The 27827-nt window shown below is 46.2% G+C and overlaps 1 protein-coding gene across 4 annotated transcripts; it reads right to left on the bottom strand.

Moving 5' to 3' along the window:
* Positions 1 to 111: 111 nt before the first annotated feature.
* Positions 112 to 27827, bottom strand: sox13 (SRY-box transcription factor 13). Of its 4 annotated transcripts, none has more exons than XM_076140999.1 (14): positions 27282 to 27827; positions 10822 to 11038; positions 10614 to 10716; positions 9096 to 9182; positions 8668 to 8843; positions 8203 to 8271; positions 7906 to 8020; positions 6119 to 6195; positions 4901 to 5066; positions 3708 to 3826; positions 2329 to 2434; positions 1630 to 1800; positions 976 to 1192; positions 112 to 397 (listed from the first exon to the last, which is right to left on the bottom strand). In XM_076140999.1, exons 2-14 carry the CDS (start codon positions 11035 to 11037, stop codon positions 112 to 114), a joined length of 1908 nt encoding a protein of 635 aa, XP_075997114.1. In that variant the 5' UTR covers position 11038; positions 27282 to 27827. The 4 variants fall into 4 exon arrangements, with proteins under 4 accessions (XP_075997114.1, XP_075997116.1, XP_075997115.1 ...); XM_076141001.1 differs by having other exon boundaries at positions 7906 to 8017; XM_076141000.1 differs by having other exon boundaries at positions 8668 to 8840.

Raw genomic sequence — 27827 nt, 5'->3', positions numbered from 1 at the left:
GTTTCTCCTCTGCTACCCTCAGGTCCCCCATTCCTTACCTCCTTCTCCAGAATAAACTTTCCTTTCCTTCCCCCCCTCCCCACAATCTACTCCCCTCCCTCCCTCCCTCCCCTAGTCTGTGAGGAGCACCAGTTCTCCCTCGCTCCTCTCCCCGCCGTCGCTCTCCTCTCCCTCGCTGTACGGCGGCCGCTCCATCTCCTGTTCCCTATCTCTCTCGCCGGGCGCCGACGTGGGCGCGGCCTGGCCCTCTGAGCGACGCGAGGTGGGCGGGACTTGTGGCAGGTAATGCTCCAGCAACGCGGGGTGAAAGGGCATGGTCGCCACGGAGACCGAGCCGGCGCCGCCCGGGTACTGGCCGTCGCTGCGGGCGTAGTGGATCTGCTGGGGGTCCGTTTGACTGAAACGACAGGAAGTGACACGGGCATGCTGGAGTCAGAGCAGGAAGCGGCTGCCCTAACTAAGACTGACACCTGTCGATGTGCCGGTGTGTGTGTTTGGGCTGATCGTCAGTCACTGATGCTCTGTGATCAGAACGTTATGGGTGATCCATGAAATATCAACAACCAGGACCTTAAACTCATAGAGAACAGGAAAAGAGGGAATAAATGGAATGGAACACGCTCCATCACATCCCAGACCCTGAGACGGCTCCCGTCTGAAACTCCTCCTGCTTAACAAGTTGAAGGAAACAATGTAGAGGGATGCTATTCATGCTGGAGCGCAGACAGAAAAAAAGCCCAGCTGCTGTCTCCTTACTCTAGTTTTGTTTGTGACTTTGGGGGGAAAAAAGCTGAAGGAGCCGCATCTTTGTCTTCAGTGTGTGGAAGAACGGAGCAAACCGCTGCTGAGGGAATAAATGGTGGAGTGTGTGTCGTCTGCCAGGGACAAAGTCTCTCTCTCTCTCTGCATTATGTCAGACTTGTGTGAGGCGCACTTATCTCCTCTTTCCGTTGGTCGGTGGCTGTGATTGGTTACCTGTGTGTGTACGTGGCTCTCTGTTCCTGCCGTCTGCTCTTCATCATGGCCTTGTACTCGCCCACCCTCAGCCTTCGTCCCTCCACAATGCAGGTCCGCTTGGGCCGAGGTTTGTACTTGTAGTCGGGGTAGCGCTCCAGATGCTGCCTGCTCAGCCGGGCCTGCTCCTCATAATAAGGTTGCTTCTCCTGGTTGGACATGCCCTTCCACCTGGAGCCTGCGTACAGTAATGAGGCAGATGGGAATAAGACGGAAGCGTGCACGCATACAAACACACACCAGAGGACAGATTGAGATCATACAAAAGGTTCAGAGTCAAAGAAAGAGTCTGCACGTTTCATTCGATACCAAATCAAAGGCGTTTGCTGGTTCAGTTTAAGATGTTGTTTTTGTAGTTGGATTTTCATAAAAATGCATAAACAGAATTTTTAAACGGAGCATCAAGGAGTTAAAACACAACGAGCCTTTGCCGTGTGTGTGAGTGAAGTTGAGCTCTGCACAGCTAACGGCATATATACTAAGAATAATGGTGCACGACTGGAAAGCATATGCATGCGTGTGCGTGTGTGCGGCTTTTGTTCGCCTCTCTCCTGTGCCAAGCAGCGTCTCAGAATAGAGCCCCAGAGTAAACAGACTCCGGTGCTGGCGGCTCACCCAGGATCTTGCTGATGGAGGAGTTGTGCATGTCGGGGAAGGCTTGCAGGATCCTCCTGCGCTCGTCCTTGGCCCACACCATGAAGGCATTCATGGGCCTCTTGATGTGGCCTGAGGAGGGAGGGGGCCGGGCCTCCGTGTAGCTCCCAGGGACCGAGGCAGGGAGGGCACCTATGGGGGGGAGGGAGGGAGGGAGGGAGAGAGGGAGAGAGTGAGAGAGAGAGAGAGAGAGAGGGAGAGGGAGCGAGAGAGAGAGAGAGAGAGAGGGATTCAGTCACAAGACTACGCGGAAGCCAGAAATCAGAAATATCTGTGTATTTGATGAATAATTCTAAATAAAACAGTGCCAACCTGTTATCAATTGGCTTACAAAAATACTAAAAAGCTGCAGACTCCATACTTGAGTTTGTAGTTACGCACAAAGGAAAATGATAAGTAAGAAATGTGTTTTAAGAGGTCAGGAAGCTAATATAAATGTGGAAAAAAACCACAAACGACCTTCACCTCCACATTCAAGTCGTTCCACTTTACCCCGCCTACATCGTTCCAACCTGAAGGATTTCTTAATTGAGTTGCTTCAGTGTCAGAAGATGACGATGTACTTTGATAAACTGATTCAGCAGCTACTTCTGAATACACATCAGTCTAAAAACATTAAAAGGACCAACGTCTGGCTCTTAAACTGAAGCGGCCCCCTACCCTCAGAATCGCTGCTGAGATGGTCATCGGCGGACGGCAGGCGGTGTCTGTCCTCGCCGCGCTCAGAGTGTGACATTCTCTCGCTGCGGGAAGCATCTTTGTACTCCTAAAGTCACACCAAACACAGGTGATGTTACACACAAATATTCACACTTGGCATCACAAAGAGGATATTTGAATTTGCCTGCAGTAAAACGGTGACTCGGCGTTTAAGAGCTGAGCCCGGGGCGTGCATGTGTCGCCGCGGCGCTATTTAAGGTAAAGAAATGGGACGCCGGCCGTATCAGCTGGTGTTTAAATGCAGAGCAGTAAATGCAAAGAAAAGAAATTATAACGCAGTGGAGGAGGAAGAATGGTGTTTATTGTTTGAGGGGCAAAGCGAGCGGCGGCGGCGGCGGCACAAGAACTCCGAATTTGCAAAGCTATCCTACCCCGGCTATACTATCATCGGTTCTAGGGTTATAAAACAGCGCCGTCCCTGTGCAGAGCTGCAACACTCAGGGTAACACCGGGATAGGTTGGTCAGTATGGGTGTAATTGAAAATGTGGAGCATGGAGGTTAGACAAAGCAGGACAATGGAGGAGAGCTGCAGTCTCCAGTGTTACAGTGGACAAAGAAAGAGGGCAGGTGGCTCAGTCAATGCCACACTCAGGCTTTGTGGTATTGTCAGGCGGCAACAGCTGTTGCTCCCCGACGTGGCGGAGACCAAAACCACCTCAAAGAATGAAAACCAGAGGACCAGAATAGAAGAGTGTTTTTTTACAGGAACAGTAATCTAAAATAACAACTGGGCTTTTACAACCAGGAGAAAAATGTGATCCGGACATGTTTGAGAGAGACGTCAGCCAAGAAGCCACTTTGCTGTTATTCTACTGTATGGAAGGATAACAGCATTTATTACATCTTCACATAAACCACAAGTGTTACTGTGACTGATGTAACAAATACAGGAAGGAGCCTCGGAGAAATGGCTTATGAGATATTTGTTAGTTGGTTTAATGCGGAGGTAAAGCCCGACTCCCTGTAACCCTAAACACTCCTGTAACCCCCTGTGTGTGTGTGTTTGTGTGTGTGTGTGTGTGTGTGTGTTGTGGTATTCATATTTTTTAATGACTGGGTACACAAATTATATTTTGTTGTTGCTAACGACCTCAATGTTGGTATTATTGGTTTCCATGGAGATTGTTTTGCATCTCTTATAAGTCTACACACGGCTTTCTATGAGGAAAGAGCCCAGAAATAGTGACAGTGACTTTTCAATGATTACATGGTGATTAACTGCTGTCTGTCTGGCTTTGTTATGGGATCCACATTTAGACAGAACAACCGGGTCGAACAGAACAACCGGGTCTTGTGAACAGTTTGGCCCCCAGCTCACCATCTTCCCCATGCCGTCTCGCTCCCTCTCCCTCTCTCGTCCCGTGGTGCTGTGGCTCCTCAGGAGCTGCTGGGCATCGTGGATGGCCTGTGTGACCACATCGCCGTCTCCAAGGAAACCTGCGGGCAGGAACACAGAGAGCAGAAAAATGAGACGAGATGATAATAACAAGAAGGACGGCAGTATTGATGAAGAGCGTGACGGCGATAGAGAAGAAGGAGGAGGAAATGTTGTCAGAGAACAGTGATCGTATAACAACAATTTTTCTTTTTCTTAATTATCTTATGTACTTTGTTAGGGAGAGAGTTAGTAATGTTTGCAATGTTGCCTGATTATCTAACCTGGCTTGTTTCCTTCCCTTTGTCTTTCCTTTATTTGTTTGAGCTCAATGACAGAATACACACTTTGAAAGGACCTGTGTGTTTCTTGAATCCCTTGAGGTTAGTTTCAGATTGTCATATTGACAAAAGGGGTGGTGTTAAATAGACTTATGTACTCAATTGAGTTCCACATTGGCAAAAAGCGCCTTTTGTTGGAAAAGGAGGGTTTATTTTGCAGCCAAGGCCACGTTGGCACACGCTGAGGCAAACTGAAGTCCTCATTCTTTCCATGTTTTGAAATGAAATGAAAAGTCAGTATTTATATTGTTAATACACAGCAGTAACATTGTTTGAATGCAACACAGCTGTGCTCATTGCAACTTTGTGTCGCTCTCCGGAGATCACTTCACACACACCGGCACGCCACTTGGCAGTGAAAGTGACATTTACCTATCATTTTATACTCATTTACGCCTTTAAAGATGTGGAGGTTTGACCATGGAGGCTTTTTAAAGGAGGTTTTTGTGAAATTAGAGGGAGATCTGCAACGTGGTTTGGTGCTACAACTTAGAAACCGAACCTCTGTGATCTTTTTAGATTGTTCAACTTAGATTGCTCGACTTCTTCGTTTCATTTTCAAGGTTGTTGTCTAAAACATCAACACAAAGTCAGCTAAGCCTTTACACGCCTCTTTTCAGGTGTTGAATACTGCTTCTCAGGAACCAGAAACAAAACTCGCTGCGTGAAATCGGTGGAGTCTCCCTTTAAAACCGTGTCGCACCATTTTTTAATTTGAAGAGGTGAGGACAGAACCGACTGTGCCAACATGTTCCCACCTTCTATCATAGCGGCGGAACTGTCAGCGTAACTCACTTAGGGCCGTTCTGGGCGGGCTGTGGGACAGCTCTCTGTGGAAGTCTCTGGGTCTGAAAGCCCCCTGCAGCACCAGCGCTCCCAGCTCCAGGCTCTGCGGGCTGGGCGTTTTCCCCAGCTCCAACCCCTTTGGCTTGGAGGTCAGGTTCAAGGGCTGACTGCTTTCCTACAGACACACAGAGAGAGAGGGAGAGAGAGAGAGCATGGGTGGGGCTAGTGGCACACACATGTAGGCCTAACCACAAAAGGGCGAGGGTGTTCACGTATTCTGGTTATGCACGAAAGATTTGGCATGTCGGAGCGCATCTGTCACACCTTCGTAGCGTTTATCCTCTTTTGTCTTCATCTTATCCTCCCGCTCCTTTTGTTTATTTAAGCTGTCCTGCTTTCGCTCCTCTTGAGGAGATGCAGTGGCAACAATGTGTGACCATAGTGCACTCTACACTCTACACACACACACACACACACACACACACACACACGCAAGTAAACGTACGGACACACACACACACACACCTGTACAACACACATAAAACCTTTGAACAAAGGGTGTGGTGGACTCGGAAAGTCTTTCAGTGTCCTACATACCAGAAAAGTTCATTGAATGTTTCATGATTCATCCTCTCCCGAAAAGAACCCATACATGGACACGAGGGAGCACACACACACACACACACACACACACACACATAAACACACACAAACACGCATGCACACAGTTACACAATCTTTTCTTTCATTCATATTTTCACATGATTCCTTCACTGTCCCCTCACTGTTAAACTCTCTGGGATCTAAAACGTTCTTTCTTCTTTCCACACGGTTCCAGTATGTTATAGGCATTGGTTTTAAAAAAATCTCTTCCCGTGAGGTTTTCTACATTACCCATAAGCCTCAGCTGCTGTTACTGTGGAAAATATTGGGGGGCGGCAAACCGGTTCAGAAAGCATTGCCACTGATGATCACTGGCAACACAACACTTTCACTCGCCTGGATGGTTTTCATTGCAGCGCTTACCTGGAATTACATTTAACTTCCCTCACACTACACACATGATCTTGTACCTTTCACTCTATCAATCTAAAAATTCATCAATTCCTGTACCGTGCTCCAACACTTAACGGTGCTCCAAAACAGAATTGAACCCCATGCCAATGAAATAGCTCCTCCAAGGTCACACCCGTGTAAACATGCATGTGCTGCAGCTGCGTACTCTACCTGTCGGAAGGAGCCGCCGCCCCTCTTGACAGGAGTAGCGTGATGGTTCGACAGCAGCTGCATGGGATAGTCCACGGCTGTGGGAGAGAGAGCGATAATTTTCTGTACAGCAATGCTTTATGTTTAATGTGCATACATGCAAAACACATTCAAATACACTAACAGATAGGATGTGGTGTGAGACAGGAAGTGGTTTCTCTTCTGCTCAGAAAGTTTCCAACTACTGTAAAAAAAAAAAACAGCCAATCAGAATGTGGAACGAAATGTGATGATGTTGCTGAGGCAAAGGTAAAGACAGAGAGAGAATGGGTGAGAGAAAGAGAGAGAGAGAGAGAATCATCTGAAATTGTGTCCTGTGTATGAAACACGATGTTGTACATTTTGAAGTGTGCAGCCGTCACACACACACACACACACACACACACACACACACACACACACACACACACACACACTGAACTTATAAGCTCAATGTAGTTGCAGATTCAGAGAGCAAAGCCGTGCAAACATCTGTGTCTGCTACTGAACACTTTGTAACTCACCTGCTGTGATAAAGGAAATATAAGGACGGTGCTTTGTGCTTTACTTTGCTTGCGTTTGAAGAAGCGGATTCTCAAATGTTGTAGGAATGTGTGTGTGCTGTTCCGAAGCAGATAATCAGTTGAATAATACGGTGGTCCTTTGTGACCCTAACACCACTCGGCCTCGTCTTTTCCTCAAAATGTTTCGCATTCATCAAAACGCTCGAACATGTACACATTTACTTTGGATTTCTAAAGAAAAGAATGAATTCCAAGCCTTGAATCCTATCTCTCATTTTTAAAAACTGGCCTTGTGTCTTTTGGGCTTTGAAAGGAGAGCGGACACAAGGTCGCTCATGAGCACAGCTTTTAAGACTGAACGCGCGATTTGCACAAAGCAGTGGCTTTCTAAAGCTGTACGTCTATAGCCAACCAACTGTACGAGCATAGGTGTGTGTGAGAGGTACCATCAGCCACTTTGTTCACCTGAAGCCTGCATTCCCAGCTCATTGAGGCATTTCCATTTTCTATAAAATAGACCTCGAGTTGAAGTGGATATAGTACATAAGCAGAGGCTACCGGGCAAGAATATTCAAGTGAGGAGACATTCAGGGAACGAGGCTGGCAACTCATTTAACTGCACACAGGGAGACAAACTGTCAGTACTAAGTTTCTGGCCTTAAAACTACACAGCTAATGTCTGAGGGGCTCAGTGTGAACTCTTCCAACAGCAGGGTATGTAAGGATAACACTCTGAGAAAAAGCCTCGTGTTCCAGGCTCCAGATGCCTGGCTAAGACAAACCCGGGTGTGGGTGAGACCAAGACACCTTCAAACATAAAACTCTTTATTGATCTCATTACAATGACTTCATTTGATCTGGTTTGGTCAGTGCCACGTTTTCAATGCTCACTTGAAATACACCGACTCTCCCTTGCTGCAGCAGTGCTATCCACACTGAGTGAAAACAATTTTAGGTACTGTCTCTTTAAGGATTCCTCCTGAAAAACCAGATCTGCTCTTGATTGGCCAACCACGTCGGGCTGAAGCTGACAACACCCACAGGCTGTGAATCATAGATAATTGCTCACTGTCCTTGTACTTGTTTCTAACCAGGTGTGTGTGTAAGCAGGTAATTCCAACCTCCTACATGTTTACATTAATTCCACTATAAAAATGAGAGCAAACAGCAAAAACCATCATATGTCTCATTAAATGGAAGCTACTTAGTCCCTGCTGAAGTCTCTGTGCTTGGCTGAGCACTAACCTGGCTTGCAGGGGATTGGCTGCAATGGCATGGGAATCTGCTGGTCAGAGGTCACGGGGAGGTGCTGGGCGTTGGGGTGGAATGCCGGAATCATCACATAGGGCATATTCACCTGCTGGGACAAAGCAGGACAAACGGAACTTACATACAACACCCCAAAAGAGTGAAATGGGAACATCAGCACTTCCAGTATATATATATATATACACACACACACACACACACACACACACACACACTGCTGCTGTGCGTTGCTGTGGTGCAAAAGGAGGCGTTAAGGTCTTGAGAGGTGCTTACCTGAATCTGCTGCTGGAGCAGGTTGATTTTATGCTGCTGCTGGATGAGCTGCTGCTGCTGCTTGGCGATCTGAGACACAAGACGGATTCATTCTCACATACATGCTTTCTGTACTGTGCCAAGCTGTTGTGATTAGGTCTTCACTCAGTCAAACTCAACCTGAATATCCACTTAGTGATAATAGTAACACCAATTCCCACAAGCGTCACCAGAAATGTGGTGCCAACATGATCAAGGAAGTAGGAACCTCATAGTTCCCACTCTTGGTAGTTCCTGATTTAGTCCAGTAAATGTTTTAATTTAGTCTAAAGCCAACAGGTTATGCAGACTGTCTATGTTTATCTGTGGTTTCAAACACCTTCCAAACTACTGTCATCTGTGGCCTTTGTCTCATAATGAACACAATGATCATATGTCAGAGATTTAGCTGTTGTTGTTGTGGGGAGCATAGCCTTGGTGATCTACCTGCTCCTGCTGCTGTCGAGCCAGCTCCATCTGCTGCTGCTGTTTCTCCAGCAGGAGGGCGGCCATGTTCCTCTGCTCAGAGTGGGCGCCCAGCAGCTGCTCCCTCAGACCGCTCAGCTGGTTGATCATCATCAACAACTGCAGCTCCTTCTCAGCTAGAGAGTCCTGGGTACCTGCTAGAATCACATAAAAATAAGGGAAGAAGAAGAAGAAGAAGAGGACAGATTTGTAGTTAACTACATTGATGACCCCTTCATCTCTACATTTATACATCTACAACCTCATCTGTGTTGGTGGATCAGCTTTATGCAGTCCCTTGGCTTACAAAAAAAGTAAATAGCCGTAAAGTAATGGAATGGCGATGAAAATGGTATTTTAAAAGGTGTAAAGGTGTTGTGTATTATGGATAGCGGTGTCTGAAAGCTGACCTTTGAGTTGTCCTGCCCCCACAGTGCTTTTATCCAGGAGTTTCTCCTTCCAGTCAGCATTCAGCAGCTTCTCAATGGTCGGCATTACTGTTAACAAGACACAACAGGTACTCAGCAGAATGGCACTGGGTTGCACTAGATGGTGTGAAAAATACATTCTGTCAAATAAATCACATCTGACACCAAACTACTTTTTCAGCCTCTCCTCTGCCTTCCAAATGGCATTGATTGAAGAAGGTATTGGAGGTGCAGAAGGGCAGAGGCTGTTTGTGTGACTGAGAGAAGTTTTGAGTGTTTGAGTGGATCAATATTTGGACAGAGAACAATCCAAGGTCAGGTACTGGGTGAGGATTTGAAGAGCGGGACTCTTAAACAAAAGAGCTGAGAAAAGAGGTCCCAGAGAAACCGAAGGCGAGGAGTGCAGGCTGGTGAAAGACTGGAGGGCAGGGAGAGTCTCGGGAGTGGCTCAGAGAGCAGCCTTCTACTCCGCATGTGAGGCGCCGAACAAATCAAACAAATCGTCAAGCACCCTGATCCCCCGCATGCATTTAGCAACCAAAACAACACGCTCGCCTCGCCAGACAAACCGTCCCTTTTCATGCATCGATCTTCAGCAAACTGCATTGTGTAATGCTGAATAGCAGCAAAATGTAGTGCACTTAAACACATGAGATATGAGACGTTAAAGTGCTTTGAATGTGTGTGTGTGTGTGTGTGTGTGTGTAAGAGAGAGAGAGAAAATAGGCAGAGAAAGGAGAACAGCTGCATCGACACCACAGCTTCAGAACCAGAAACTGAGGAAGGCAGTCAGTACTTTATACTTTATATCACAGCTGTGTCCCAAAGCTGTAATGCTATGCACTACAACTACAATATAACATTACTGTACACTACTAGAGTAGAACTGCTGTACACACACTCCCTGTACAAACTCAATGTTCCCCCCTTTCCCCCATGTGCTGCATTGTGGGACAATGGTGTAATTCATGACCACACTCAGAAACGGAGCAAAGCACACATAAGGGCACTATAAAGTGTACTGAATCTTTATTAAGTTGACCACACTATTAAGTATTTATGAGAAAAAAGCATTTGGCATTGCTATTTAGTGCACATTATCCAACATGAACCCACTGCTACCACATGGAGAGCAACAAGTGCACTGGCTGCGATTATGGCTGTATACCTATGTGCACAAAAATCATGTCAATCTGTTCATAGAAAATGTTTCATATGCATGTTACCGTCATCAAATTAAAATGAATACGGAAATCCTACGGTGAGTGGGACATTAAAGCTCAGATTTACATTTCGGCGGGATGTGCATGTGTCTACTTTGGCCTCTAGTGCTCAATGCGTTCAAGACTGATAGACAAATGTAGCAGAATTGTAAAGCCAAGCTCATTCTTTATGGGCTTATCTGACATGTTAGTTAGCGGTGGAGATGTCGGCGGTTGATGCTGCTGCTGCACTCTGACATAAAAGTGAATGTGAGTACGTATGGCCTCGTTGTTGTACCTTCTTTGAAGTTGTGTTGTCCTTGTGATCGTTCGTGCACTTTGGCTTCCTTCAGCTCCACGGGGCTTTGCCTGTGTGGCATCTCCTTACCTGGAGAGCCCTCCTACCAGCACACACACACACACACACACACAGAGGAGAGGGGACATCAGCAACACGAGGCTCACAGATTTCATTCATTTCTTAAACTTCATACATTTTTTCTTACCGAAGGTGAACGTGAGAGCGGTGGGGTCAGTTGGCGAGTCTCCACCATCTGATTCCCTGACCAATTGTGTGAGGGAGATGTTTTAGGGTACTCGGTGCAGGTAATAACTCCGCCCCCTCCGCCAGACTCCTCCTGTTCGATTTTGATACCGACACCCGCCATGCTGACATCCCCGCTCGGGTGGAGGTGCAGTGCTGGAGGGCTGGGCTCAACCATTCTGTAGAGAGAAACACACACACACACACACACGGGGAGAGGGGGAGGGGGAGAGGAAGAGAGAGCTGGGTGTCATTTGGGTGTGGCAAGAAAACAACAACCAAGCCAAAATTATGATCAAAAGTATTTATCGCAGTTGGAAGCTATTGTCTGCCAGTGGAATCCTGGATGCTTGAACCGTTTCTCCTTAACTTTATGTCATCATTTATCCCAGCGAGAGACTTTATCACTTCTATCAATAACCACTGCAGCAGCTCACTGGGACTTTGGTCGACACATACGGTGAAGCAGCTCACCTAAGTCGAGTCATTAGATGAGGTTTCTGAGTGAAAATATTTGTTTTCTTATAACAAGCCAGGTTTATGTCACTGCTGATGTTCAAGGTCAAAGGGTTAGTTGGTGCTGTTGTTACCACCACCTAAATGTCATAACAAGTGTCATTGTCATGAGTCATATGTCGTGTGCGTGTGTGCACGTGTGTGCGTATGTGCGTGCGTGTGTGTGACAGTGAATAATACAGGGTTAGAGGGGAGGGAGAGAGACAATGCCTCAATGAAAGAGACAGAGGTGGGGGGGAAGGAGGAAAGGCAGGTTGAGTGAGGGAGGCTTGACCACAATGAACTTGAACAAATCAACTCAGGCTGTGTGCGTGTGTGCGTGTGTGTGTGTGTGTCTGCCGGTGCGTGTGTTATTTCCCAGGTCTGCTGCAGGAGGAAAGAAAAACACAGCAGACAGGAGAACAAAACAAACAGAACACACAAGGGCAAAAAGTGCACATATATATAAAGAGGCAGAAAAAAGCCATTGTTGGAGCTGGGGAACAAAGGAAGCCGGGACAATGGGGGAGAGGCTGACAAAAGCCGCCGGCCGCAGGAAACAGGCCGGATAACAATGCCAGCGGAATGTGCCGACCAACTCGGGAACACGGCAAAAAATGCGGAGCGCCACCATTCTGCGGAAAGCATAATAATGATTACAGACCCCCCCCCCCTTCATCCAGCCTTTACATCTTTCCCAGCAAGGCCACCTGTCTGCCGGGGTCCAAGGCTCCAGACATCATCATGTACTGTACATGCATGTATATGAGGACGGCTCCACTGCATTTGCATATATACATATAAATATATATACCAAAGTGTGTGTGTGTTTGAAAATACGGCAGTGGTGTCAGTAAATAGAAGTGTGATCCTTGTATGGTCACAGGTGGGGAAACTTTATTTTACTTCATTGTTTTTCAATTGACTGCTGGAAGAAATCAACCAATCAGTTCATTTAGTTAAACTGAGACACTTCTACCTGCTATATCTTGCAGCAGGCAGGTGTGTCGTCATCACTGGCATTTGTCTGTCTGCTGCAAAGATTGGTTGGGGTTAGGTTCACGACCTTGACTATTGATTTGTTTTCATATTGGACCGAGGATGAAGATCTCAGTTTCATCTCAGTCCTAATGCATGGGGGGGTTTTACTAAAGACACGACTGCATTTGTAGTTAGTGATCAATATTCCTGTCGACTAACACCGTCTCACACTGAGAGGTAGAGATGTTGAAATTGCGAGAGACGTTCAAATTTCACGTTTTTTTCCTCCTCTGGTGTGTGAGGAGCAAACACACTTAATGATTTTGCAATTTGGTAGACTCTCTTCCCCCTCAGCCACATTCCCAAATCTCCCAAACAGGAAATCGCACCAAATCTCTCGCGATCGAACCCCAGATCGAATGTGACTGCAGGGTAAACAAACACAGCAGATGGTGGGCAGGAACGACTTAGCTGTGTTAGAACAACAACGTGTGACGTCGTGGACAGGTGGAGGCGTGGATGTTGGACTGTCCCTTTTTCACTCCTGTGTCCTCAGTCAGCTCCAAAAACTACAGGATGTTGGGCCGGGCCGGGCCGGATCGTAAAACGTGTTTGATTTCAGTGATTTGTGGAACAGGCGCGGCCACGTTGGGCCACACTGCTATCACAACTTTTCCTCCCCCTGTAACTACTAACACTAATACCACCAACACCTCATCCCACATACAGTCAGTCCTTGTGATCAACCAAGTTAAAGTTAAAGTTGATTGTTGCTCTGCCTGTTCGCCTCAGGAACACGAGGAAAAAACACTGCAGTTCTGCCAAAAGCATAATAATGTTGTTGTTGCGTTTCAGCACAAAGGCACCTGTCTGCCAAGGCTGAACGCCCGCGAGCAACGCTGGAATGTGTGGATTATTATTTCTATACGTGTGTAATCCAAACCTAAATCACATCAAATCCATCTGGAAAGGTGATGTAGAGCAGTGAACAAGTAGGAACTGTTGGTTTTTGGTTTGAAGGAAACAAACTACAGGACAAATGATGCAATATTAGCTTCCATTGATTATATAATGATACAGCTCTCAACCTACAGGCATCCATTGTAGTCAGGTTGATTAATCCCAAATATGACCCTGTGTATTATGAGTAGTTAGACTGAAGAGATTAGCAGAAAAAGTGGATCATAATGGTCAAAGTGAAGCAAACAGAAGCTCTTTTCCAGAACCAATCTGTGGTGACTTCATCTTGAAATCCACCAAATCTGACTGTCATGTGCCTCACAGTTGGTTGGAGGATTAGAGAGGGATGAAGATGGAGCGATGAAGAAAGAGAGGTGGGAAACTGTTCAGGCGACACTGAAGCAGTTGCTGTCGGCAAGTGGTCAGAGTGTGTTTGTGTGTGTGATGCTTAGGGGGTGGGGGGGTTGTGCGCGTGTGTGTGTGTGTGTGTGTGTGTGTGTGTGTGTGTGTGTGTGTGTGTCTGTGGTAGGAGTTTTGTCCCACGCTGGAAGTTATTCCTGGGTCTCCCCCCTCTACGTTCCAAAGAGGCTGGACTGCAGAGCGGCCACAGGTGGCTTTCACACGCGTCATGTCTGCATTACAATCTGTGTGTGCCCGAGTCTGCGTGCGCGCGCGTGTGTGTGTGTGTGTGTGTGTGTGTGTGTGTGTGTGTGTGTGTGTGTGTGTGTGTGTGTGTGTGTGTGTGTGTGTGTGTCACCCAATGCAGAGGTATTCCCAGAATCTCAAAGAACCATGGAGCCGTTGACAGCGAGGAATGCGTCAAGGTGCGCGTGTGTTTTGTGCACGAGCCCGCGCGTGCGTGCGTGTGTTTTCTTTAACAAGTGGGGCTAAGTTTTTTGTAAGACAATGGCTGAAACAATGCGTGCCAGTCAAGGTTACCGCTTCACTCCACATCAACTCATCTTCTTGTACACACACACTTAAGCCTCCCTGCAGCTGCGTGTGGAACCTGATTTCATGCATGTATGTTTTGTTCCACCTATGACATGATTTGAATAGCGCTGCCTTCTTCTTAGGGTTATCTGATTGAGGCCCATTTTCCTGCCACCCACAGCTGTGCCCAGCTTTTATAGAATCTCTACACACACACACACACACCGAGAAATAAGAGCAAAGCAAACTTCCGACCAGCTGCTGATGTGAACACAACAGGATTGTGGAGCGGTGACGTCTGGAGCCGATGGACTCGCACTGTGAACTGTACACACCATTACAGAATGCACTACTGCGTGTGATGACAAACAGACACACACATACCTGTGCACTGCCAGGTTGACAATAGCAAACACATCAGGCGAGGAAAATATGTGTGAAGATAACATCAATTATAAGACGAGTTCATCTTTATACTTGTGTAAACAGACATACACTTATGATTTATGCCTGTGACTTTATGCAGGTTCCAGCCTAATTTGAGACACGCTGAAGATCATTTTATAACACAACCTGCACTCCCGGTTTACCTTGGATCCCAAACCCCGCATTTAAACCTTAATCCATAAACACCCATTGATGAGGCACAATGAGACGCGGGAAATCCGGGAGACAATCGGGACAAAAGGAAAAGGTTTGACATGACAATAACGGCTGGAGACGCAACCGAGTACGCAGAGTCACACACACAGCTCTCACACACACACGCGGAGGATATTTCAAGTCGTTTTCCAACATTTACTGTCGCAACGTGCTCGGTTCTGCTTTGTCTCACAACTGTCTCAAGGACATTTTGTGAAACCGGCTCAACTGCACAGGAAAACTTCGCCAACACGCCGCTTTGATTGTGGCACGTATGTAAAGAAGAAGGACGTTCCTACAGAGCGAGACGGCAAATCTAAGAACTTCAAAAGAATGCGACAACAACAGTCCATTGTGGCTTAGCGACACTGTGACCGCGGTAATGGACGCTGGGGCGCTCCGGCCCGTCCCGCTGGATGCTCTGGTTGCAGGACGGAGGATGACATTGGATGGAGCTGATCTTTACCCGCAGATAAAGATCGGCTCCTTCCCTTTGAGCGTTGACAACACTGAAACCTTACACTTCCCACGACACAAGAATCACTTCACACAAAACATTCAGTTACCAAACAAGTTGTAACACGTAAAAACCCAACATTTCCCCCCCGGGGGTTCGGTCATGCAAATCCTCTCTGTTGTTCTCCGTCTCTTTCTTTTCCCTCTCTCTTTCTTTGTCTCTTTATCCTTTCACTCACTGGCTTCTCTCCCCCTCCCTACAGAAGCAGTTTGTTGGGTTTGTGTCATCTTTGTCATTTTCCAAATATTGCCCGAAGGAGAATAACAGGGAGTGCACAAAAGAGAGAGAGAGAGAGAGAGAGAGAGAGAGAGAGAGAGAGAGAGAGAGAGAGAGAGAGAGAGAGAGAGAGAGAGAGAGAAGGAGGGAGAGAGGGAGAGGAGCCAGTCTACACTAGTTGAGAGCAGCAGGATAAAGTGTTAAGACATTTAAAGCCGTTTACTTGGCGCTAAACAAATAAAGACGCTCTCATTGTAAAAGCTGAGAGTGACAGCTGTAATGGCAGAAGGTTCTCTGCAGGAACTTGTCAAGGAGAGAGAAACACATCTCAGTCAGCTGGCTGGAGCACAAATTAATACAAAACAACACACACGCACACATATACACACACACGCACACACAGACAGAACAACAGATTCCCTCACACTTTGAAAAACATTTGGACAAAGTCTCACACAGATCCTTTCACAGCTTTATGCGGTGACGGCGGGACGATTAAGTTTGAAAACCTGCTGGGCAGTCGTGTTAGGACAAGTGTGAACCGATGTATAAACAAATGTTTGGGGAGATGTTTAGCGGGTTGCACTATTTGCTTAGGGATGATAAAACAATCCAGCATCCTGTGCCAGCGACAGTCTCTCTCTCTTTCTCTCTCTGCCCACAGGGCTCGGCTAACAAACGCTCCCACGACACAACGCTGAATCTCGTTAACATCACTGATACTGTGTCTCTTCAGAAAAAAAAAAAAAAGCCCCTCTGTGACTCATCTGCATCTGAGGAGAATGAAGAATAACCGTCCCTTTAAAAGGCAGATTTACATTTTTAGAGGCAACAGGAAAAGAGAAGAACTCATCTGATGGAAAAGAAATCCCCAAGCATTTAAGAGAAAACTGACAGGACTGTTAAGAGAGAATTTAACCCCCGCCTCAGCCCCCTTGACCCCCCCCCCCCTCTTCTCCCCTCCCTGAGGGTCCCGCTACGTTTTCAGCACTGACCTGGCAGGAGGAGTGTGAGGGGATCCAACAAGGCTCCCTAACTGGACAAGTTCCTGGTCTCAAGTCCTGGTCCAGTCCGTGTCTCTGCCTCACCAGTAACGCAACGCCTGTCTTTTCTACTCTCCGTTACCTCTGCCCCTCTCTCCCACCCCCCTTTCTCCTCTCTAGAGGGGGGGGGGGGGGGGGGAGAGAAGTACAAAGAGACTCTTCAAATCCCACCATATAAGAGCTTTATTTGCATAATTAGCATGTTGTCGCAAGTTACCTTCGATGCTGATGCCGATCGAATATCAACCCGCCAACAGGTGTGAAAGGCGGTGATAAGAGCATTCAGCCGCCGTCTACGCTTTCTAACAAAGTCTGCTTTCTCTCCGGGTTACGATTTCCTGCCCACCTGACTGGAAACAGGCAAAGTGAAGCAGTAAAAAAAAAAAAAAGTAGCTTGGCAATGGCAAAATAAAAACAAACAGACAAACTGAATCAAAATGTATGGGGTATTCATTTTTTTTTTGAGGAAGTGGAGAAACTGTCAAGTCTCAACCAAACACCGTCATGGATATCCATGGATACTGCAGCCAGCAGTACGTATTTATATCTGATGACTGTTCTCTACTGAAGCTTTTACTTTGTTTCCTTTGCTACTTAGGAGGATTTTAAGCTGAACTGATATTCAATGAGAAGCATGAGGAGTCCTGCTTGTGTTCTTATTCTATCAATCTGCTGCGACGATGTTCAACGCAAACTTTAAACATCTGTTTTCTTCATTATTTTCAACGCAAAGACAGTTACAAATGTCAATAGACTGTCATAAATTTGAACGCTAAGAATCAAAGCAGTTTGGTAACTTACCGAAACTGACAAAACCAGGGGTAGCTGACAGGTGGGAGGGCTGATTGATCTGTTTTCAGCACAGATGATTCAATGATCAGCGATGCTTTCAGGCTCACACAGGTCTGAACATACACTGGGCTTTTTGTTTTCACACTGGACACTCTTAAGATGGCGCAGCTCAATGGTCTGTCAACTGTGTATGTTGTAGATTTGTTTTTTTTTTATTTTGGCGAGGTTAGTAAGAGACACACATACAAACACACACACACACACACAGAGAGAGTTCTCAAACAAAGCTTTCTTACGTTGCTGACTGGGCCTCATTAGAGAATGAGCTCTCAGGGCCGGAGACACAAAAGCCTCACTCTCTTCTCCTTTCCTTCCCCTCTCTTCCTCTGTTCTCTTGGCCTTTTGATGTCAAGGGTACTGAACCAAAGGGGCTGCACACAGTCCAATGAATAAGCTCATCAAGGATACACACACACAGGGTTTCCTTAATTTTTTGTTTTTTATATCGCACTGAGACTGTGTGTACGCGCGAGTGTGTGTGTGTGTGTGTGTGTGTGTGTGTGTGTGTGTGTGTGTGTGTGTGTGTGTGTGTGTGTGTGTGTGTGTGTGTGTGTGTGTGTGTGTGTGTGTGTGTGTGTGTGTGTGTGTGTGTGTGTGTGTGTGTGTGTGTGTGTGTGTGTGTGTGTGGTACATGTGTGTGTGTGCTGAGCAGCGTTCATAGAGCTACAAGCCCTGATAAGGCGCTGTTGTTCTGCGCGGTCGCTGGTCAGTTCGTCAGACAAAGAGCCGTGTTGGGAACTCCAGTGCTGCGATTGAGTGATAGAGACATCACAAAGAGCACATTTTACTCCCCTTTTCCTTGTGGAGTTCAGGGGCTGCCCCACAGAGGCCCTCTCACACTAAACACACACATTTACACACCGCAACATGCATGAGCACACATCACTATCCCACATTCATTTCCCTCCCATACCATCTGTGACCCCCATCAAAAAGATTGGTAACAGACCGGCAGAAACGATTTGTCAGATAACATCTGACCCTGAGAGGACAGACAGCAGAGTGTATGGAGCTCAATTTCACACTTTAGAAAACACTTTCTTCTATAGGTACGCTCACAATCAAATCCCATGGTTTCCACAACAAGATTCCCTGTTTGGAGTCTGGAGTAACTTCTCCATTCATGAATGTGTTTCCACCTGTGGCTGTCCCAGTTCCACTCCTGATCTATGGGAAGAACTCTCAACAGGTGAGATTGGGATGGACTCCCCTTTGGTTCCTATGTGGCCATTCCTGGTTGACCAAACCCAATCTCAACATTGATTGGTTACACAGGTGGCTGAAGACAATGTCCACATGGATCCAGGTAAAGGATCCCCACCCTCCATGCCCCCCCTCTCTCCTCCCAGGGGTCATCTCTGGTGGTGAGGTGCTCACAGAGGATCTGGTGGAGCTGTGGTTCCACTTCAAATCCATGTCAGAATTCAGGTAAAATGGTTTGATTGAACCTCCAGTTGTCTGTGTCTCTGTGGGTTTATTTCTTTTTCAAATTTTGGTCTGTCTTTGCTTCCTCTCTTTGCCTGGAAAACAAAGACCTCTGTTCTGATTAAATACTTTCTCCCTTCACATCCTCTGGTCTCTCGCCCAATTCACACATCCTGACAGGTGTGTTTTCTTGCTGCTCCACCACACTCTGCACTCCCTCTCCCTCTCTCCTCTCTGGCCGTCCACTCCACTCCAGGCTTTCTAAATAAGATGTATAAATAGGCTGATGACACAACTGTGCCCATCACAAAGACCGAGCAGACAAAGAAAGGAGAGGAGAACAGGACTCTGGCTTTAGTCGCAGTCCCTTTATTCTCCTGCCTTTCAAAGACACAGGTTAAAAAGCGAGCCATTTTTTCCTTTTCATGCCTCCCTTCCTCTCATCCCTCTCTCCCTCTCTCCCTCGCTTTCTCTGAAACAGGTCGTCTATTGTGGCGGCTAGCGAAAGGCTACTGTGGCATTTATCAGAGGAGGAGGAGGAGGAGGAAGAGGAGGACAAGGAGGAGGGGGGGGGGAGAAGACAAAACACGGTCCCAATAAAGAGATAGAACAAGAGAAAGGGAAGAAAGGATGTGTATAGAGCCACTTTCTTCTCTTCCTTCACAAAGCCCCCCCACCCTTTCTACCCCCCTGCTCCTTCAGGCGAGTTCAGACAAAGGAGGCCCGACTCTCACAATGTGCTCCCTCCTTTAGCCCGGCACACTTTATATCCTCACTCCATTCACCGCTTCTGCCTGAGAGCACCCACGTGTGCACTGTGAGCGCGTGCGTGTGTTTTATGGAGTTTGTTATGGTGGTGGTGGTGGCAGTGTGTGTATGGGGTGGGTGTGTGTGTATGTGTGTGTGTGTGTGTGTAGGGGGGGGGGTCTCTATGTTTGCCAAGGGTCTTATAGACCAAGGGTCCAGGGCTCTGAGGTGTTGCTATGGAAACGCCTTTGAGCAGTAAGGAGCACAACAGGTGATTCTGCAGAGGGCCTGCTCGTCTCAGCATTGAGAAGCAGCAGGGGGTCTAGTCTGTGTGTGTGTGTGAGTGTGTGTGTGCGTGTGCGACAAGTTGAGTTGCCTGTTTTACAAACAACTTTGTGCCATTGGTCTTAACCAGCTCCAACAAGGCACAGATCATGTCTGAAGTTTTGGGATGATCACCGTGACGACATGACACCCGGCTTTACACGCCAGCTCAGGTCTCACTCGCCTGTCATGACATCTGACTACACACTGATTACATAAACCACAGGTCAACTGCCTCTGTACACAGTGCCGGCCCAAGCCTTTTAGCCGCCGTAAGCACACTTTAACATCGGGCCCCCAATCTGGCCACCATAAAATGATGACAGGCCCCCCTGAGCCCCTCACCAACCAGGGGCCCCAAGCAGCTGCTTATGTGTAGGCCCGGCACTGTCTATACTGAAGCCACGCTTTATAAGGGAAAAGTCTTTTGTCTTTAGCCATAAAACGTGTACATGTCACTATTTTAAAGATGCCCATATGGATTAAAGACGCACAGTGGTTTGTCTCCCAGGGGATCTGTGACCTGACTGATGTCGCTGAGCTTGCAGAGAAAAAGTACAGACAATCAATACAGAAAAGATGCTTTATGATGATGATGATGATGATGATGATGATTCATCCTTTGAATGGATGATAGATAGTTTAGCTGAGAGAGCTCATCAACACAAAATGAACATGGGAATACTAACTACATTAATATACATACACATTTAAGAATCCAAATTTAAAGCCCAGGTAAGAAAATAAAGGAAACAGGAAAATGACGTCATCTTCCAGCTCACACCATTCATCTCCGATAAGCGAATATCGACCAATAATATCGTCTTGCTGATAAATCACTCGGCCTTTATTTACCGCCAGTCAAGCAGAGCAGAGCAGCAACATAAAGTGCACTCCGTCAGGCCGGAGTCTGATTTAGGAAGAGGCGGCTGTGGTTGAGCCTCAGCCTTCTACGCAAAACAGGAATGCACCTTTTCTGTTCATTTCTCTCATAAATGAGATTTTGCTAAGTGATGAGGGTGAAAAAATGACTTACATGATGTGTACTTTTATGGATGTAAAGGTAACCGTTAACACAAATGTACACGTGTTTGTTTTATGGATGCAAATAAGTTAAACAAATCAGACGCGTAAAAACGACTGTTGCTTCAAATTTCTCTCATTTCTAAAACAAATGCAAATTCTGCCAATGGACTGCTGCACAGTAAAACGGTTTCTGGTCATTTGCAAACGACGGGGAACACACACACATACTCACACAACTGATGAGTAGGGGTCCTATAACCAAAAAAATAAGTTAATGCTTCAAGTGATAACAGAGCGGCGTTGTCCGAGGGCAGGCAAAAAGCATGTAAATGAAGAAGGAAACTCTGTTTGCGTGTGAGTCCACGCATCAATAGAGTGGTTGTGAATTCTCTCGATAGCCACAGAAATAAACAAATCCTCTGGAAGAAATGATGGCAACGAACCGATTTTCTAGCTTTATCTTGGGTGGCAGTGAACACAACACATCTGTTTGTGCCCACTTCTCTGATAGCCATGCAAATGAACCGGGCATCGACGGGGAAGAAAAAAGCTGTAAAAGTCGCTGAAATGGCCTTTAGAGCCCCGACTTCAGGTAAAAGTGTAAGTGTGATTGATATGTGTGTGTATCTAACCCTTATTTCAACGCCACAAGTTCTCTGGGTCGATTCTATATGAGCTCCTTTAACAGTCCAAAAGCAAGAACGCCGTCGCGGCCATCGTGTTACTTTGGCACACCAGAAATGAATACGCAACACGCACAAAACGTTCCCTCTTACACACCTTAGTCCTGTAGGAGCTTGCATTTGCACGTGTTGCATGAGCACACACACACACACACACACACACACACACACACACACACACGTTGAGAAAACCCTGAAGTACACAACGTTTTTGACAGGGATTATAAAGTGTACAAAAGTAGGTCAGCGTTCAAGGATGCTTCCATTCTTTCTTCTTCATACTGATGCGGAGGTCGTGATAAAAAGCGCTGCCACGGCTGAAAGCACAAGCCTCCTCCCGCGGTATTAGTGCCTCATTATGAGCTTATGATCACATTCATGGACAAGTGCGTACATATTTAAGGTACACACGCCAAAGACGCCTAACAATTCCTGCATAAAGGTAAAAAAAAATGAAGTGGAATCTTTACATTGGAGGAATTCTACGCTTCATTTTTGTTCAACCGCATTAAGGAAATTAATTTAACTTTATTTTACACTTTCTTTGATTGAAATAATGTCGAAAACATGAATAGCTGCCGGCTTTCTTTCAACAGTTTCTGTTCTGGCAGACAGAAATGCGCGTTGAACTTTGTCCATTTCTATGTATTCAAAACACACTTTTCTTTCTTTCTTTTTAAATGGCTCTCCGCGTTTCCTGGGAGAATACAGAGAGAAGAATCAACACTCATATTTAAAGAAAAGATTCATTCATTACTTATTTGATTGCATCCAAAATATGCAAGTAAAAGAAAGTATCCCGCCACATTTCGTGCATTTATATGACGAGTCTGATGTTTGCCTGCACGTAGACGTAAGACATGCACTGATGGACTGGGAGAGGATAGGACTCCACCTTATACAACTGCACCATCAGGGTCTGCTACTTGGAGTACATCATCAACATAAGGTTTGATTTATTACTTTGATTGTAAAAGTTTTAATCTGCCTGTAAATGTACTGATTGAAAGTCAAAAACAAGATCAGATCACATCGGCTATTTTTCTTTCCTGGTCCTGTCAAAAATCTATTCTTCTTTTGGAAACTTTTCAAGCGTAGTCTGGCTCTGTGGATGAATGGCCCTGATAGCATGAAAACACTACAGCATGTTTGTTAATCGCTCCCACGTGAGACGCTTCATTCAGAATCAGCTCCCCCGCATCATTTCCCCTTACTACAGCAAACTAAATGCAAGTTATTATGTTTCAACAATGCACCTGCTTCAAAATCCAAACAGCCCGCCACATTCACACACACACACACACACACACCATGTAACCTTGTGAACAGAGAGGCATACAAATCAGGTTAATGCAGGATTGTTAAGTGATTGAGTTCAGCGAGTTTGCAGTTGAGTAAAGCAGGAATCTTACCTTGAAGGAAAGGAGGAGTGTGTGCCTCAGCTACGGGCTCTGGAGGTGTCTTTTTGTTCTCCGTCTTTGAGGGCGGACCTTTACCACTTTGAGATTCACACTTTATCTCCAGCATGAATCAAAGTGTGTCTTCTAATCTGTGTGTGTGTGTGTGTGTTATGTCTAAAGGCCATACAGCGATTTTCCTTCCACCACTGAAGGCAAAAGACAGAAATCTTCTTAACTGTTAATCAGCCCAGGAAGACAACAGGACTTTTGCACTTTTATAGAATAATGATTGCTCGCTCCTTACCTAACATTTCACATCTCAGTTTATACTTTGCTTAATCTTTCTCACCCTGTTTTCCTCCAAGACCAAACAGGAAGACCAACGGTTTAAAAAAGCTCCGACTTCACACCTTAGACATAGAAGAAAAGTGAAAAGCGCTAGTCTTTGGTGATGCTGGTTCAGGGAATTATAGGAGACTTGAGGTTCATGGGTCACTTCAAAGACGGAGCGGATAATGAACCCGCCGCAACTCAACAACTCAGGTTATCTACATTTCAGGCACGGAAGGCTGTTTGCCGTTTGTAAAGGCCTGAATGTATCTTTGGAATTCAGAGGGTCAAACGGGCAACAAAATACCCATCAATTTGATAATAGTATGAATATGTGACAAATATATATATATTTTTTAGTAAATTCTCAAAAATACCCGAAAACATCTGAAATGCAAGAAATGTTTTATTTTTTTTTATTTGTATTTTTCATTTTCAATCATATTTTTATTGTGCATTCCAAGCAATATGAATTAAATGATTTATTGGTATTTTGTTTATTTATTTATTATTTATTTTATGATTGAAGAATTTATAATTATGTTTACTTTTATTTTTTGAAATATTTGTGTATTTCTGCTTCTGCTTAACATTTACCTTGGCTCCAACACATCGTCCTCGGTCGAGAACTAATAAACAAACAAACCCAAGCCCTTAAAACATCACACAAGTCACCAGTCTATGACACAACCCTTCTAAAGTTCTAGTACTTCTACCTTCACACTCATCCGGAAGCAAATCCTTCAACCATCACAGCTTAAAAGCAATAAAATCCATCTGCTTCCGAAACGTAGCAGAGCAGATTTCATTACTTCCTTCCATGACTAAAATGATTTTTGCACGATTCTGCTGAACCCTAACAGCACATCAGACACGTCATGTAAATAAAAACGTGAGCTGTCGGCGCTGCCATCAGTGAACACGCTGAGTTTTTCTAATTTTTCAATTCAACTGACTTGTGATGCTTCAAAGGAGACAATGCGGCGGGATCACAAGGCTTCCCTTAATCTCACATTGTTCCGTGTGATTGGCTTGGCCTCACACCGCGCTGAGGCGTACACACACGCACGCACGCACGCACACACACAAAATGGACACACACACACTCACCATTATTCTCCATTGTGCCTTTTCTCTCGTTCAATAGGGTGCAGAGAACAATGACTACGGCGTATAGGAGGTCAGGAGGAGAGAGAGAGGGAGAGCGAGAGAGAAAACCTTTATCTGCGCTGTTGCCCTTATGGAGATGCCTGATGCATAGAAAATGTGTTTGTGTGTTTGTGTTTGTGTGTGTGTGTGTGTGTGTGTGTGTGCATGCTCACACACACACACACAAACACACATGCACACACAGTATTTAGAACAACAAATACTTAAGTCTCAAACAGGTGTGACAGGATGAATGTGCAAGCAATAATGCAGGTGTTCTACTATAATGGAATTAAAACAATAATGCACTCGCAGGATGCATTATTTGTTACATCAGGACACCTTACAGTGCATTATTGCATTTAGACCACAGCCACATTACAAAAGAAAGGTAGAATCCCAATTATTTTGTTCTACATATATATATATGTATTTTATCCCATGATTAAATTTGTTTCCCTGCTGAGTTAACAAATAACAAACCTCGCTGGTAACCTTGTTGCTGTGGTTACCTACTGTTTAATATTAGTACGATTTGGCAGTAATGTGTTTAAGGTGTTGCGGTACACACTTTTAACAGACACCAGCCAATCAAATATTAGCATTCTCCGCATTTCCACAGCGGGGTCTGTTTAGCCTGTTAGTGCATACACACACAGAGAGAGAGAGAGAGAGAGAGAGAGAGAGAGAGAGAGAGAGAGAGAGAGAGAGAGAGAGAGAGAGAGAGAGAGAGAGAGAGAGAGAGAGAGAGAGAGAGAGAGAGAGAGAGAGAGAGAGAGAGAGAGAGAGAGAGAGAGGGGAAAGAGAGAGAGCGAGAGAGAGAGAGAGCGAGAGAGAGAGAGAGAGAGAAAGAGAGAGAGAGGGAGAGAGAAAGAGAGAGAGAGAGAGTCCACCCGAGTCACCTTTCGTCCTACATGAACCCATTCACCTGGGAAGACAAAGCCCCAAAAGAGGGGAAGGGAGGGCAAGTGCAGAGGTGAAGGGTGACATACCAAACTACTCCTAGAGATTATTATGTCTGTGTGTGTGTGTGTGTGCGTGTGAGTGTGCGTGTGAGTGTGCGTGCGTGTGAGTGCGTGTGCGTGGGCGTCTGTGTCTGTGTGTGCGTGTAGACAGGCTCTCCTCACATATACACTCCTCTGTCTGTTGTGGAGATCAAAGAGCACGATGGGAGTGTGTGAGTGTGCGCATGTTCTCTCTATGCAGTTTGCAGGCTGGATATCAGCAGGCAGCGCTGCCCTCTGTCCACTCGCTCACCAGGCAAGGTGTCAAACTCAGCAAAATCATGCAAATGCCTCACGTTGTTACCAATAAACAAGTTTGCCTCCCTAGAAAAAGATCAAACTGCTCTTGTGCTGGCTTGAGAAAAACAACCGGACAAGGACAATTTAGACGGCACTCAATAAACACACACAGCCCTACCTCTCACCAGTCCAGGAGAGAGAGAGAAAGAGAGAGAAAGAGAGAGACAGAGAAAGACAGAGAAAGACAAGAGGCTGCAGCTGTAGGGGGTGTGAAGATGGAAGAGCAAAATAAGTGAAGAGAGAAAAGAGATTGACGGAATGAAAGGTCAGGGACTCCCCACTGACGGACAGCTTTGTATGCAGCCAGCCACTGTAAAGACTAGAAGCGCTCACACACGTATACACACACACACACACACACAGACACACACACACACAACTGACCCCCACCAGCTTTTACATGCTGCATACTCTGCTGCTGCTGAATGATGAGATCAAGGCTTTTCATCTCAACTGGTCGGTGCAAAACAAAAACCAGCGTCTGAAGTGGAGGTGTCCAGACAGACAGACAGACAGACAGACAGACAGACAGACAGACAGACCACCCCCCTACACACACACACACACACACACACACACACACACACACACACACACACACCCTCCTCACATGATGGCACCCACAGGACCCTCTTCAAAGAGCTACCGAATGGGACCGCAGACTTTACGGCTTACATTTCAGACTCTATGATGGACGACGACAACATTGCTACATTTGCTCGACCCTGACCTCTTCATCGCCTAGACAACCTGTCAGGGTCAGTCTACCTCCCTCCTGAAACTTTTTATCTTTCTTCCCAAAGCCCCGTGACTCAAACTTTTGCAAATCAGCCGCGTCGAACAAACGAGGGTGTTGAAACCTGTTGTAAAAAATGCTCACACATGAGCCTATTCTTGGTGAAACCTGCTGATAACCACTCATTTGCATGTGTCAACAGAGCTGACATCATCGTCATCATCATACTCATCACAGCCAGAAGATAATTGTGTGGGCTGCCAGCTGTGCCATGCTGTCAAACTCAGTTTTCAGACACTTTCAGGGGGAAATGTAAAGGATTTCACACGAAGGGCTGGAATGATCACACTCAGACACGATGGCTCAGGTGAACTTTACATGTACAAGGCGTCCATATGTGACTAAATCACACGTAAAGCAACGCATAAATGAAAATGAAATGCGTTTTGGAAGTGAAAACCTCACTAAGATAACAGTTAGGTGAACTACATCTAATAATCATAACACACACCGGAACTTTGCCCCTCGTGAAATTCAGTAGTTTAGGAAGTTTTCACACAGACGCAGTTTCCCCGCAACTTTCAACAATCACAACGAAACAACGCTCAGTTTGTGAGTCAAGTGAGAGTGAAATTCATCGATTTGCGCTTCCAACTCACCAGTCCCGGTGCGCCCTGAGGCTCTCCAAGCACACACGCAACAGAAGAAAAACGACGAAACAAACAAACAAAACTGAAAAACTTCCGTCCTCTTGTCTTCTCCTCTTCCTTTCCCCGGTTAATTGGTCACCGCGTGCACAGCGCGGCGGCGGCGGCGGCGCGTGAAGGGGGGACGGAGGCGGCTCGAGCGCAGGACTTGTGCTCCGGTCCCTCGCGGAGGTAGAAGTGCTGGATGTGGAGATGACGGTAGGAAAAGAGACGTAAGCTGCGCTGCGTAATGTTTTGGAGAGAGCGCGACCCGCCTCTCTCTCTCTCTCTCTCTCTCTCTCTCTCTCTCTCTCTCTCTCTCTTTCTTTCTCTCTCTCTCTCTCGCTCGCTCTCTCTCTTTCTTTCTCTCTCTCTCTCGCTCTCTCTCTCACTCACTCTCTATCTCTCCCTGTCTGTCTCGCTCTCTCTCTCTCTCTCTCTCTCTCTCTCTCTCTCTCTCTCTCTCTCTCTCTCTCTCCCCCCGTCTCTCTCTCTGTCGCCGCTGACTTTCTGTGCAGG

Source organism: Genypterus blacodes, unplaced genomic scaffold (assembly GCF_046128005.1).
Source record: "Genypterus blacodes isolate CSIRO-AG114 ecotype Tasmania unplaced genomic scaffold, CSIRO-AGI_Gbla_v1 ptg000017l_1, whole genome shotgun sequence".
NCBI lineage: Eukaryota > Metazoa > Chordata > Actinopteri > Ophidiiformes > Ophidiidae > Genypterus > Genypterus blacodes.
This window is presented reverse-complemented; position numbering and strand designations above follow the sequence as displayed.